We start from the raw sequence: 13847 nt of genomic DNA, 5'->3' as shown, positions 1-13847 counted from the left end.
GATACCTTTTCGTCTGAGAAGCTCAAGTCCGTTTGTTCGAAAAAGCTGACCATCATACCGGCAAAATCGTACCAGAAACACACAAATAGAACTCCAACCAAGCAACCCTGCAGGCTTTTGCTATATGCTGTTCACAACTTCAGATCAAACATATATACTACCTTCAAGAAAGGAAAAAACTCAGTTAAAGAACAAAATATAGTTAAAGAGTCAACTTTCCGAGATCCAAGAACATCCACATAAACCAAAATGCAATCTCAGATTGATCCTCTTGAGATATAGCATGGAAGTTCGCATTACGGAGCAAAATGTTATCAGTAACACCTAAGACATGAAAAAAGAAAAAAAAATACATCATCTTCCTCATCAAAAGAGTAATTTAATAGTATAGGAACATCATCGAATACTTTTTGACCATAAAAGAAAAGAAACTTCATCAATTCATATCATATGGTTCTGGAACTAAAGCATCTTGTTCCATGATTTGACTTTCAGTTAACACCAATTTCTCGAGCAAGCACTCAGAAGCAGGATTCAAACCACCATCCATATAAAACTGACTAAAGGACTAGTGAATCCGGGGTCAGGTTGACCGAGGCAATGCATCAGAATGCACAAAACCCGAAACAACGTGCTCCAAAAATCTGAAAATAATAGGCTTACATCTCCAGTCCTCAGACCTGAAAAACAAGAGAAAAAAAAATAAAAAAGAAAAAAAAAGAAGCCTTGTTAATCACCATTATTAAATGAAAGGTTAACCATGCATGTAAGAAAATCAGCCTTTATCAGCTAGTACTTTTGCGAAAGTTCCTCCCATAATGAAGATGAGAGCTAGTAATGGATATAATCTCTGCGACAAGAAATTGAAACATAAAAGCATAAGACTCTAGAAAGAGAGAATAAGAAAACTTCTGAAACATCAGAAACGACAACAATATGAAACAGCATATTTATTTATGATTCTACCAGAGATTTATGAGGTTAACCAAATAACTGCATATATATATGTAGAGAAATCAAAAGCAAGTCACAAGAATTAATAGAGATCATTCAAGAAGAGCTCATGAGTCTCAAACATCACGATTTGACAGTTAGAAAGAAAATCAAAGAGAAATATAACTTATGGAGGTCATAAGCTGTCACTTGATTGACAGGGGATTACACCAAGCATCTGGAAATAAAACAAAGGAATCAGTCCTTGATATATAAGATAATAAAACTTACCTGATGCATGACAAAAGTCCTTATTTCACATCCTTATAGATTCATTTAGTTAAATTACTTATTTCCCAACGAATTAATTCTACCAAATTATGTTGCCTCAGTCATATATATGTCAATTAATTAGCAAACCACCTAAAAATCCATCATTAGCTTTTCCCCGTTAGAATAATAGTACTAGTTTTATGGCCATTTTTACTTAACAAATATCGTTTAGTTTCATACCCCGAAGAGGATGCGAGTCTTGAATCACACGAAGAGGAACGCCATCATGAAGATTGACTTTTGGGTCTGAGTGACAAGTCCAACCACAAATCCAACAATCTATGCAAGAGAAGAGCGTGTATTTTACTAGTTTATTCCTTGTACCAAAGATAAATCCAAGATCAATCCAGACTTGCCTTTAATAAATATATTAGGTTCCATACTTAACTCCTATTTGACTTTCTTATCAGAAGAACTACAGTTCCACTATTGTTAGAAAATTAAGCAACAGCGAACTTTTGCAACAAGTAACTAGTTAAAGCATAATTAAAGGGTAAAAAATTTGAATATGAACAACAAACAATGCAGATATACGGAAAAGCTAATGTAGAAAGTTTATCCCTATAATTAGTTGGATATGAGTTCTTACATCTACAAAACTTGGTATCTGCCGGGTTGAGTCCCACCAGGAAGTTGCAAGGACTGGTGTGAGATGTCTTCCAGCACACGTTTCAGTTCTGCCTTAGCTCTCTTAACAGATAACTCAGTAGGTCCTTCAATGAACAAGTAAAGCTTGCGTTCTCCTGGTCCTGGGATCCGACCAGGTGGGAAATACTGGCCCCTTGTAGTAATAGCAGCTCCAGTCCATTCCGATATTGGGCCCAAAGTTTCCTTGTGGGTAACCTTCCATCGAGCATTTTGTGGGAATTCATTAATCTCCAACTCAGCTTCATAATGTTCAGGCATAACATCGGCTTGAATCTTTGCTAGGTTATGCTGTAAATTGAGAGCAGCTTGCAGTGCAGCTTTTCGAGCAGCCTCTTCATTTGGAAGACCAGACAGCCCACTACCAGGAACAACTGCTGCAGTCCCAGGCATTGAGACACCAAGTACACCAGGAAGAGAAATAGGCAATACAGCATTGGGAAGCAGTTGGCCAGATGATAGAGGATTCTGCATCAAAGCAGTACTAGCTTTGGAGGCAGCAGCCATGGCAGCTATCTGAGCAAGTGCTGTCTGCTGTGAGATGTCACCACCTGCCTTCCGCACCCCTTCATCTTCATCTTCCGAGTCTGATTTGTCTTCCTCAAACCCATATTCTTTTGCTTGTGCTTTCTTTGCTGCTTTTCTCTTTTCATCCTCCTCTTCATTGAATTTAAAACCACTTCCACCATAACCTGTTCCATGAGCCTGCTCAAGTCCCTGATTGACTTTTGCCATAAAGCCATCTGCGAGAGCTTTCAGGTCATCAGGAACAACTTGCTCAGAGAGTTCTAAAGCTTTTACGAGATCCGGTGCATATCTTGCATCATCCTCAGAGATAAATGTGATAGCACAGCCTTTCCGCCCAGCTCTACCAGTCCTACCAACACGGTGAACATAATCTTCATAATGATTTGGGACATCAAAATTAATCACTAATTCAAGCTCCTTTACATCTAAACCCCTAGCTGCAACACTTGTTGCAATCAACAAATTGCAAACATTGCTCTTAAAATCAGAAATGGTGGACTCCCGATCAGTCTGATCCTTGGCCCCATGAAGTGACAGACAAGGGTAACCATGTTTGAGCAAATCCCTGAACAAAGCATCACACTTTTCTTGAGTGTGGACAAAAATCAGAATTTTCCCCTTCTCATACCATTCACCTAGAAGTTCTAACAATCTTAGGAACCTTTCACTTTCTGGCCTCATCTCAACCAACTGGGTTATGTCCTTGTTCACAACACTTCTCCCACCAACCTGTATTTCAACAGGTTTATTCAACACTTTCCGTGCCAAAATCTCAACCTGGCGAGGGAAAGTAGCAGAAAATAGTACAGTTTGGCGATCGGGTCGAATATTTTGAACAATTCGAGTGATTTGAGGTTCAAAACCCATATCAAACATTCTGTCAGCTTCATCCAGAACCAAGTATGTCACTCTACGAAGATTACTAATTTTTCCCCCACTGGTACAAAGTATATCAATCATCCTACCTGGAGTACATACAACAATCTCTGTTCCCCTTTTTAATTCACTAATCTGCTGGGCAACACCAGAACCTCCATAGACAGGAACACATCTGATTCCCATTACCTTGGTGAACTTCTTTATGTCACTATGAATCTGCTGTACAAGCTCCCTTGTGGGTGCCATAATGAGTCCAATAGGCCCATCTCCAGCTACTACAGGTGGCTGATCTTTAATATGCCTTAACATAGGTAACACAAAAGCAAGGGTTTTACCAGAGCCAGTTTTTGCTATACCAATGCAGTCTCGACCACTCATGATTACAGGCAGTGCCTGAGCTTGAATTGGCATTGGCTTCTCATAATTTAGCTTCCTTATTGTCTCTAATATTTTACTTGTGAGTCCAGTTTGATGCCAGGTTTTGATTGGTTTCGGCACATCCTTTCCATGTAACTTCAATTCCAATTCCTTCCTATAAGCAGACACTTCCTCAGGTGTCATTCTAGATATCTCCTTAACTTCAATATAGAAATTTTTCCTGAATGGTTTATAATCGATCTTTGAATGGTCTACAATCGATAGTTTTTCAGCTTTTGTCTTCTTTACCCTTTTCATGAACTCATCATCGTCTTCATCTTCTAAATTCTCTTCATCATTCTCAACATCCCCGTAATCCGAATCCGAATCTTCGCCGGGAATGATTCTCCCAAGTGCCTTGTTCGAACCTTTCTTCGGCTGCTGCTGTCCACCATTACTCAAGCCATCTTTTTTATCAGTCTTCAGGTTTCCATTGTTATCACTAGGAGGAGGATCAACAACTGCATTACTTAGCTTCTCAACTTCAGGTAACACCATTGAATTCATAAATGCGTCTAATGGGTCAATTTCATCATCATTCTCAGCAACCCCATTCTCCCCATTTTGGTCAACAACCATTTTATCTTTTCCATCCTCAGAATTCCCACCTTCAAGCATTGCATCTCCAGTTTCCTTACCATCAGGCTTAGCATTCTCATTATCATCAACATCCATACTCGTCTCCGCATTCATTGGAGAAGCCGCTTCATCATCATCCGATTCCCCTTCAAGAGTCCAAGCTTTACCAACCTTAGCCTCCTCCTCTTCAACCGCATTCCCTTCCCCACGTTTCTCCCTCTCCATTTCTTCCTTCTTCCTCCTCAACTCCTGCCATTCTTGAACCCTCCTCCTCCTTTTCTCCATCTCCTCATCCAATTTACGCTGCTCATCTTCCATTTCTTCTTCCCTACTTTTCTTCCCTTTCTTCTCCAACTCATCTTCACCGCTCTTTTTCCTAACAGGACTCTCTCCCCTATTCGATTTACTCTCCCTCTCCTTATAATCATCGTTACCGTCATCTTCGTCATCCCGTTCCCTCCTTCGCCGCTTTCTATGCCGTTCCTTCTCCTCCTTGCTATCATCACTATTATATTCCCTCCTCTTCTCCTTTTCCCTCGCCTTCTTTTCCCTCTCCCTCTCTTTTTCCCTTTCCCTTTCTCTTTCTCTTTCTCTTTCCCTCTTCTCCCTTTCTCTTTCCCTTTCCCTTTCCCTTTCCCTTTCACGCTTTTCCCTTTCCCTTTCCTTCTCCCTAGCTCTTTCCCTCTCCTTTTCCTTCTCTCGTTCCCTATCTTTCCTTTCCCTTCCCCTATCTCGATGCTTTTCTTTTTCCCTCTCCTTTTCTCTATCGGAATCGCTGCTCTTCTCCCTCTCGGAACGACGCCGTTCTCGATCCCTATCCCTATCCCTATCTCTTCTCTCACGGTGCCTTCTCTTTTCTGAATCTTCCATTTCTCGAAAACCCTAAAACCAAAATAAAATCAAACTCCTTAGGTTTACGTTAAAACCAAACCCTAGAACAAAAAATGAATTAGGGATTTGCAAATAAACATAAAAGAATCGAATAACTAAATGTTAAAAAATGAAATTAAAACAAAAATAAAAATAAATAATGGAACTGGACTCACTAGTCACCAACTCTTGTTCTTCAATGCACGAACACGATTCCCTTTGTTCCGTGTCCCTGCTTCTATTTGTTCTTGCTGTATGCGTAAATGAATTGTTTTCGAGTGTTTTTTTTTTTTTTAAGCTTATATATGGGGCTGAATTTTGAACTGGGCCGGTTTTTTTATTTCTTTTATTTATTCAGCTTACATTAACATTTAGTCCCTAAACCTTTTTTTTTTTCCAAACTTTAACACTTTTTCTTAATTTGATACTTAAATTACATTTTTATTAAGCTGGTACATAAATACATAATATTTTTGGGGTTCAATTTGATACGTGAATTTGAATCTTTTTTCCTAAATTGGTACTTAAGTTTTTTTGTTCAATTTGGTACTTTTCAAATGTTTTACAAATTACTCCACGTGTGACAGATGATATAATATTTTTGTACTTTATATGTTTAATTACTTTTATTTTTATTTATTTTATTATTTTATTAATTAAAAATAATAAATTTCTTTTAATTTGGGTTTTAAAATTTTTTCTTATTTAATATTAATTAGTTAAGAATAGCTCAATACCTATTTTTTAACATGAATTTCCTCCAATCTGATAATATTTTTATAGCATGACAAAAAAATAACACCGTTAGTATTTTACGTAATTTATATAACATTTAATAAATTTAGGTACCAATTTGAACCTAAAAAAGCTTAGGTACAAAATTAGAAGAAAAATGTCAAGTTCGAGTACTAAATTGGGCCCAAAAAAGTTTAGGTGTCAAATTAAAAAATGTTAAATTTAAGTACCAAATTAAGTAAAAGAAAATATAAGTATACTAAATATTATATTAAGTCTATTTATTTATTTTCAAAGTCGAAGGTGAATTTATTGGATGGTATTATTTGTTTTGGACTTGTGATTTTAATTTTTAGATTCCTTTTAGAATTTCCGAATTTTTAGAATTTTGAAAAATATGAACTTTTACAATTTTATAGCATTTTATCATTTCATAAATATTTTATAATTTAGAAAAATAAGTCTCATCATATATATATATATATATTATTACAAAGTTTTATGTTTTACGTGACATGGAGACCTAATCTATTGACATCTATTATGATAACATATGACAATTGTATTATTTATCACAAATTTTGTTATTTTAAAATTATAATACATTATTTGAATAATATCAAAATTTATAAATTTAAATATTTAAAATATTTAAATTACACACTTTGCATTGTACAAGTTTTATAAAATTGATAAGAAAAATAAGGTCATATTAAAGGGTTAACATTTAATTCTATAAAACTATTAAATTTTTGAAATTTTAAAATAATATTATTTCAAATGTATATTTAAATTTAAAATAAAAATTAATTAATTTTCAATTTATATAAATTTATATTAATTAAATATATATCGTGATCATTACACGGTTATTTTCTTAAATTAATGGTTATAAATAATTTTTTATAATCATTTATTTAAAACAATAAATTTGCTTTTAATTTTATTGTCAATTTAAAAACAATAATTTTAGAAATAAATAAACAAGAAAAAAACATTCGTTCATTAATTAGAATAAATGGACTTAAGGTAATAAATTAGAAATTTATAGCTTTTATGAATGGGTAAATTCATTTTAAACCCATCCATGTTTTCTTAAATTATTTAAAGTGCTCAATATTCCTAAATCACAATTTAAGTCCTCGTTGTTTTCAGCCTTTTGAAATTTAAGAAACATCTTTCAGTCAAACATCAAATAAATTATTTAAGTAATTATAAATTTTATTTTGTTCAAAATAATTATATAAAAAAACAAGTTTAATATTGTAATGTTCTGAAGTCTGATTTTATAAATAAATATTATCACAAAAATATATTTTTATTTTTATTATAATATTAGCAAAAAATTATATACATAATTTTTTAAAAATTAAACAATGTACACCATAATTCTGTGCATCACACCAGAAAGAGAATTAGTATATTATATTATAAGGTTTTAGACTCCTAGTTCATATGAAAATCTAATTTTTGACTCATGACATACTGATTTTATTGACATGACAATTGTTTACACAATTAATTTTTAATCTCACCTCAACTAGAGAACACTTCTTTATCTCACACTTAACTTATAAATGTAAATATCTTATTATTTTCATAAGCTTTTGGTTTTAAATTATTTATACATTATTGATATATAATAATACATTATACATGAAAGAGAGAAATAATAATTCTTTTGGCTTTGTAATAAAAGGTTTTGAGATATAAACTTTAAGTTTTGATAAATATCCTCAGTAGAAATTTTTTAATTTAAAAATAGAATAATAAAATAAAAAAATACATATTTGAGATTAAAATTTATACAAAACTTGAGAAAAAATCGTTATTAGTGCAAAAGAACGTGAATTTAAATGTACCAAAACACATTATCTTATTATTTATAGGTTAAAGAAGGGTTATGATAATTTTAAGCATTGTGTCAAACAAAACCACTATGATAAGAACTTATAACAAAATTATTTAAATATATATAGTAAGATAAATTTATTTTTTTATTATTTATAAATTACTCAATTTCGATTAAAAATTGATACTTGGTTTATTAAATTCTAGCCAAGTTTTGAGTTGAATTTAAGCTGAAGTCAACCTGATTACATCCTATGCTACACTACAAATGCTTAATTGCAATGTTAATTTTCTAACCTACAAATGGATTATGTGTGTGTGTGTGTGTGTGTGTGTACAAATGCATGGCCGGACTGAGATAAAAGAAAATTATGGAAATAAAACTTATTGAAATGAAAAATGCATTTCTCGGGAAACACTAAAATTGTTAAGAGTACAGAAAATCCAGTCTAAGGTACTGGTGTGAATAAAAGCATGAATTATTCCTTGAAAATTAGTATTTCATTTTCTTTATAAAACTCTTATTATGGAACAGATCCTAAACCTTCCATTCCCAAGCAACAGCTACTGCAAGTACTCTAAAAGCTTCCAACCGAAAACCTTAGGCATTCTTCTTCACCTCAGCTGATTTTATGATATCAATGAACTCCGGCTGCCAATGGTACAACATAACATGATAAATATCATACCGAAATAAATAGAAGAGAAGGAGAGGAGGAGAAGTATCAATATTTTTTTACCTTAAGTGAAGCTCCACCAACCAAGAAACCATCAACATCAGGCTTAGCTGCTAGTTCCTTGCAGTTTGCAGCAGTGACGGACCCTGAAAATAATAGGGCATCCAGTTCATAACAAGAGCAAGAAACCGGGAAGAAAACTACTTGTATTTTGCTATAGATTAAGGGATTTTTGTATTAAAAAAAGGTCACAGTTTAGGAATACAAAAGGAGACGACAGATGTTGAGATTCGAATCGTAAACCAATAGGATGTCACCTAGTTAAGGTGGTTGAATGAGCCACAACTGGGTTAAACCTTGTATTCACTATTGTTAAAAGCTATGTTACTAGGACTCGGGTGTGAATGTTAGATACTAGCATATGTCCAATATGGGTATATTCAGTCTTTTTAAAGTTTTTACATATTCAGAAGGCCAATAGAGAGTCATATCCGAATACAAGTCAAACACATAGTCGTGGACACAGGTACTTAGAAAATATATTGAAGCAACATGGGTACTTGAGAATCTAGCTTTCTTATTTAACCTGTAAATAAGGGCAAGCCTTTCTTAATATTTTACAGAAGCATATTTTTGTTTATGAACTATTAAGTTGAATATCTTAAGAATATGAAGTCTCAAAAAGAAAGGCAAGAGTAAAAGGATGATGTGAAATACCTCCATAAATAATCCGGGTTGATGCAGCAACATCGGGACTAACATTAGCCTGAAGCCATTTCCTCAACTCAAAATGTACCTATTACAGACATAAAAACTTTGTAAGTAAAAACTTCACAGAGGAAAATTATGTACAAGACAATCCACATTATTCCTAGAAATTGAACGCAAATTATGCCATAGGCTTTTCTATATTGCATACATAATAATGTTGAGGTTCTAAAATTAAAACAGCCTAACTTACTTCCTGAGCTTGAGCTGGAGTAGCAACCTTCCCGGTTCCAATAGCCCACACAGGCTCATATGCCAAAACGACATCAGTCCAGTTTGATATTTTTGCTGCCATTGGAAATTACACAGGAAACCCAACCTATGCTTAGATTTTGTAGCAGTCTCAATTTAGTGATGCAAAAATAGCATTTTTTTAAAAAAGACCAGAGTGTGTACTGAAATATACTGATACCAAGGCGAGTAATCGCTCATTTTCACATGAATATCAATGGAATACAGTCATAAACAAACATTATTTTGAAAATAAAAATATCTGACACTAAATAAATATGCAGCAACAAGAGTACAATGCAGAAAGGCATGAAATATTTCATAATGTTTAGATGTTCAAAATAGACTTCTCTCGAGAGAAGTGAGAATAGAACATACGGAAAGAAATCGCTGCAACAATGCATGTGATAGAACAAATATAGCATGAGCATCTAAATAATTGACAAATATTGGTGACACCAAGTCATTGACACAACATCTGCTACCTTGCCATGTGTAAGTTTAGAGTATCACCAAAAGAATTGCACCAGGGGCTTTATAAAGGTAAAGAAGGCATTAAATACATACCTGCAATTGCTTTAGTTTGTTCAGCAACAACCGCCACAGTAGATCCTGCTTCACGTTGCTCAAGTGTTTCCCCAATACAAGCTATCACCTTCAAGCCTTGAGAAAGTGCATAAGCAACCTTATCCGCAACGAACTAAAACAAATGAACCAAAATTGTGAAGTTAACAAAATGCTGAAAGTTTAACTGATAAGAAAAAATGAGTATCAGTCATAGTATTGGAAATATAACAGATGTCAGTATTTATAGTCCGATCAAACACAAGTTACCTCATTTGACTCCTTCAAAATAAGTCTCCTCTCAGAATGACCAATAATAACCCAAGGAATGCTCAAATTGACAAGCATCTCCGCACTGAAAATTAAAACAGAATTCATAACTTAAAAGATCTCTCATCCGTAAAGCAAACCAAACTAATGGCTGTATCAAATTTCACTGATGTGAAGCATTTGCTCAAAGCCTCAAATATATATACACATTATCCTTTCTTTGCCTGTCAATATTTTATTTGTTCCTATGAAACAGAAAAAAGACACTAAATGTCTGGTTAAGCAAAAGCAGAATAGCATCTTAACCCAAAGAATCGAAAGGGAAAGTCGATTGAAGAACAAAATAAAAGGTATGGAAAGGCTAAAACAAAAGTAATAGTATAAAGGAAATGAGGGCATACCTAACTTCACCAGTGAAAGCACCTCCCTTCTTGACCCAACAATTTTGTGCAGCGACATGGAAATCAGGTCTCAGTGAAGTTTTTACCAAAGGAAGGAACACAAATGGAGGGCTAACCACAACCTCTGTATAAGGAAAGCATGTTATTCCAAATTAGCCATCCATTATATCATCCCTTTTGAGTTTTGATAACAAAAAAAGAGAAACTAATTGTAGCAAAGAAAACAACAAGTATAACAATACAAGAGGCAAAACATCACTGATCCAATTACCAAATCCAATGCTTATCAAGGAAATCAGTCAGAAAACTGCTAGGTAACTGTATGATTAAATTGAACCTAAAGAAAACAGGAAAACAATAATGAAATTTGAGTAGATCCATGGTGCAAACTCTATAAATTTCTTTTATAAGAAAATGAAAAAAAGCAAATAGACAACATTTTTTTATGAATTTTAGTGTTTCCATCAATGATAAATGCTTCAAAACTGCAGTACAAATCAAGTTCAAACGCTATGTTTGAGAGCATGGATTTTAAATTTTTTTATTTCTTTATAAATTGTGAGAATGGAATGCAAGCATAATATATAATGAATTAAAATTCAATATGATTACCTTTTGAAATGCATTAAACATGATTTTCACACTCACAAATACTTACAGGTATTTCAAATTCACCAGTGAATAGTCATCCAACAAATCCATGACTTTGGAAAATAATCATGAATGAAACATTTTAATGTGCTTTTTTACACAATTTATACTACTTTTCAAATCTTAATCCCTCTTTCGAAATCCAATTTTCCAAACTCAACCTGAATTTTTTTTTAATAGTAAATCAATTGGCTTACCAACAACATCCGGAGAAGGCACCTCTCCAGCATTCAAAGTACTCACAATCTTATTCACTTCCTCAGTGGTTCCATTCTACAAAAAAATTATCGCTTCAAATTAGACATCAAGTTCACTTGTTTATATGACCGAACAAGAAAAATCATACATCGTTATATTATTAAAGGTCTATCAAGAATAGCAAATTTTCCCTAACACGATTAAATAATAATTGTAAAATCAAACAAAAAATAGATCACCCGATTCTAATCTCAATCAAATTCTTGAAATACTTCCGCAAAAAAATAAAAATAAAAAATAATGCAAAAATCCGAAGAGAGATACTCACGCATTTCCAATTTCCGCCGACGAAGAATTTCCTTCCCATAATTTTCTTTCTCGACGATCACGAAAATTCAGCAAAGTTCAGTTCAAAGTCTCAACAAAGCTTGAGCAGAATTTTGGCCTTCGCTTTGGTCGCTTCTGGATTGATATATAAAAAATTAAAAAATTGTATTAAAGTGAAAGTACTGTTATATCCAATAGATTCGAATGTTCCTGGAAGAGATTAGGGGTAATTAAGTAAAACTGAAAGACGGATCGGGTTTTCGGATTTTTAGGCCCGTGTATAGTGGGGCCCACAGGATTAGGTACGGAACCTTTAACGTCCACCACTCCATACTGATGCGTTTTCGGCATCATGGGTCATGCGCAACTTTGATGATTGTGGTGGGCATTTTATTTTAGTTTACTTTTTATGAATTTTGCTACCTATTAGCCAATCAATTATTTTCTTTTTAAATATATTGGAAAATGTAAATAAGCTATCGATTTTATATTTTTGCATGATGTTAACATTATTTTAAATAAAATAGTATATTAATCTTCATCTTTTAAATCTTTTTTCATTTTTTTACTAATATGAATTTAGCTTATTTTATAATGTTTTTAAAATATTAGTCTTTTAGAATGTTAAAAACCCTTGAAATATAAGTGGAAATGGGTTTAAATTCATTTCTTATAGTTGATCGAGTCTTATATTTATTGGTATAAATATTATTGTTTATGAAATAAGACATGACTTGATGACGTTGAAATATATTATTATTTTATTTTTAAATTGGGTAGAAACTATAAATAATTATAAATATTATGTCAAAAAACATATATAATCAGAAATTGTTCAAAAATTAATTTCTCGTAATATTATCTTTTAATAATATGTTAAAATAATATTACTTTACTAATTTATATGCATTTTTAGTCTTTAATTAAGTTGGACTTACAAGTTAATCGAGACCAATTCAATTGATAAATTATTTAAAATTTATTTATTTCATAAAGTAAATTATATTATCACAATAAATTTTTATTTTTTATATTTTCTAAATTAGTAAAAAATTAATAGTAAGATTTAAACTTAATACATAATGAATTTTATAGCTTTAATAATTTTAACATTTCATCCAATATTTTATTTAATTTATATTATGCGTGATAGTGACATTTTAATGAACACTGTTGAAATATTTCAACATTTTTGTTGTTTATTGGCCACAAATCATGAAATCTTATATTTTGTGAATTTTTCTTTTTGAGAATATTTTTCGTGGAGTTAGCTGTGGTCTCTATTGTGAGGTTGCTTTCTCATGGTATTGACTAAATATTAAAAGGGTAAATCACATCAATTGTTCTTAACTTTTATATAAAATCACGTTTTGACCATCTAATTTTTAAAATTTACGTAATAACCATTAACGTGATCGAATTGTTACCTTTTTATCACTCATTCGTTACCTCTACTACCGTAGTATACCTTAATTATGAATTTTTCCAACTCACTGTAAGAATTACTATCTTTCAAGGAAAATGTATAACATTTACAATTTCTATCGTTTTACAAAAGATAAGATAAAACCTTCTCCTAGATTTTATTACTTAAATACAACCCTCTAACTTTTGTGGCTCAACTAGAAATCTTTTGCCAATCACTTAAGGTTTTGAAACCTCAAAAACCTTAAGTAACTCTTTACAACAAAGAGGAAAGATGTAAATAGTAAGGACTTCTCAAAAGTGTGTGCTTACAAGTGTTATCTCCCTTGAATAATGGAATTGAAAATTATAGAAATATCTAACAATAAGTACCTAAAAGATATGTACAAAAGAAAAAGAAGAAAATCAATAATTGAAGACTTTTCTCTTGATTTCTATACTTGGATGTTCATCTCCTGAGTCTTGAAGTGTTCTTAGTGAGTTTTTATACCAATGAACAAGTTTGTGGTCATTTATGCCAGTTGGGGATGTATTCTAACCTGTGGAAGAAAAAAAAATTTAGGCC

General features: G+C 32.5%; 2 protein-coding genes across 8 annotated transcripts; both read right to left on the bottom strand.

The window, feature by feature from the left end:
* Positions 1 to 240: 240 nt before the first annotated feature.
* Positions 241 to 5513, bottom strand: LOC108463773 (DEAD-box ATP-dependent RNA helicase 42-like). Of its 7 annotated transcripts, XR_008272583.1 has the most exons (6): positions 5361 to 5513; positions 1856 to 5196; positions 1447 to 1545; positions 1121 to 1171; positions 797 to 850; positions 241 to 680 (listed from the first exon to the last, which is right to left on the bottom strand). XR_008272583.1 is itself a non-coding variant. In XM_053020518.1 (3 exons), the coding sequence occupies exon 2, from the start codon at positions 5182 to 5184 to the stop codon at positions 1858 to 1860; it is 3327 nt and encodes a 1108-aa protein (XP_052876478.1). In that variant the 5' UTR covers positions 5185 to 5196; positions 5361 to 5513; the 3' UTR covers positions 241 to 680; positions 1856 to 1857. The 7 variants fall into 7 exon arrangements, 1 of the variants encoding a protein (XP_052876478.1); XR_008272582.1 differs by lacking the exon at positions 1121 to 1171 and having other exon boundaries at positions 760 to 850; XR_008272579.1 differs by lacking the exon at positions 1121 to 1171.
* Positions 5514 to 8154: 2641 nt separating this feature from the next.
* LOC108461390 (triosephosphate isomerase, cytosolic) lies at positions 8155 to 12052 on the bottom strand. Its single transcript, XM_017761228.2, has 9 exons — positions 11859 to 12052; positions 11530 to 11605; positions 10682 to 10805; positions 10281 to 10365; positions 10014 to 10146; positions 9409 to 9503; positions 9165 to 9243; positions 8511 to 8593; positions 8155 to 8422 (listed from the first exon to the last, which is right to left on the bottom strand). The coding sequence occupies exons 1-9, from the start codon at positions 11895 to 11897 to the stop codon at positions 8372 to 8374; spliced, it is 765 nt and encodes a 254-aa protein (XP_017616717.1). The 5' UTR covers positions 11898 to 12052; the 3' UTR covers positions 8155 to 8371.
* Positions 12053 to 13847: the final 1795 nt, after the last annotated feature.

Source organism: Gossypium arboreum, chromosome 10, assembly GCF_025698485.1.
Source record: "Gossypium arboreum isolate Shixiya-1 chromosome 10, ASM2569848v2, whole genome shotgun sequence".
In the NCBI taxonomy this organism is placed as follows: domain Eukaryota; kingdom Viridiplantae; phylum Streptophyta; class Magnoliopsida; order Malvales; family Malvaceae; genus Gossypium; species Gossypium arboreum.
The sequence above is the reverse complement of the archived record's forward strand: the minus strand, read 5'-3'. Positions and strand labels throughout refer to the sequence as shown.

Excerpts from the sequence above, each read along its gene's own strand:
- LOC108463773 (XM_053020518.1), bottom strand. The coding sequence starts at position 5,184 with ATGGAAGATTCAGAAAAGAGAAGGCACCGTGAGAGAAGAGATAGGGAT.
- LOC108461390 (XM_017761228.2), bottom strand. The coding sequence starts at position 11,897 with ATGGGAAGGAAATTCTTCGTCGGCGGAAATTGGAAATGC. Across the intron at positions 10,806-11,529 it reads GCCTTCTCCGGATGTTGTTG|AGGTTGTGGTTAGCCCTCCA; the intron begins GTAAGCCAATTG and ends TTCCTTATACAG. Across the intron at positions 10,147-10,280 it reads TTTTGAAGGAGTCAAATGAG|TTCGTTGCGGATAAGGTTGC; the intron begins GTAACTTGTGTT and ends CATTTGTTTTAG.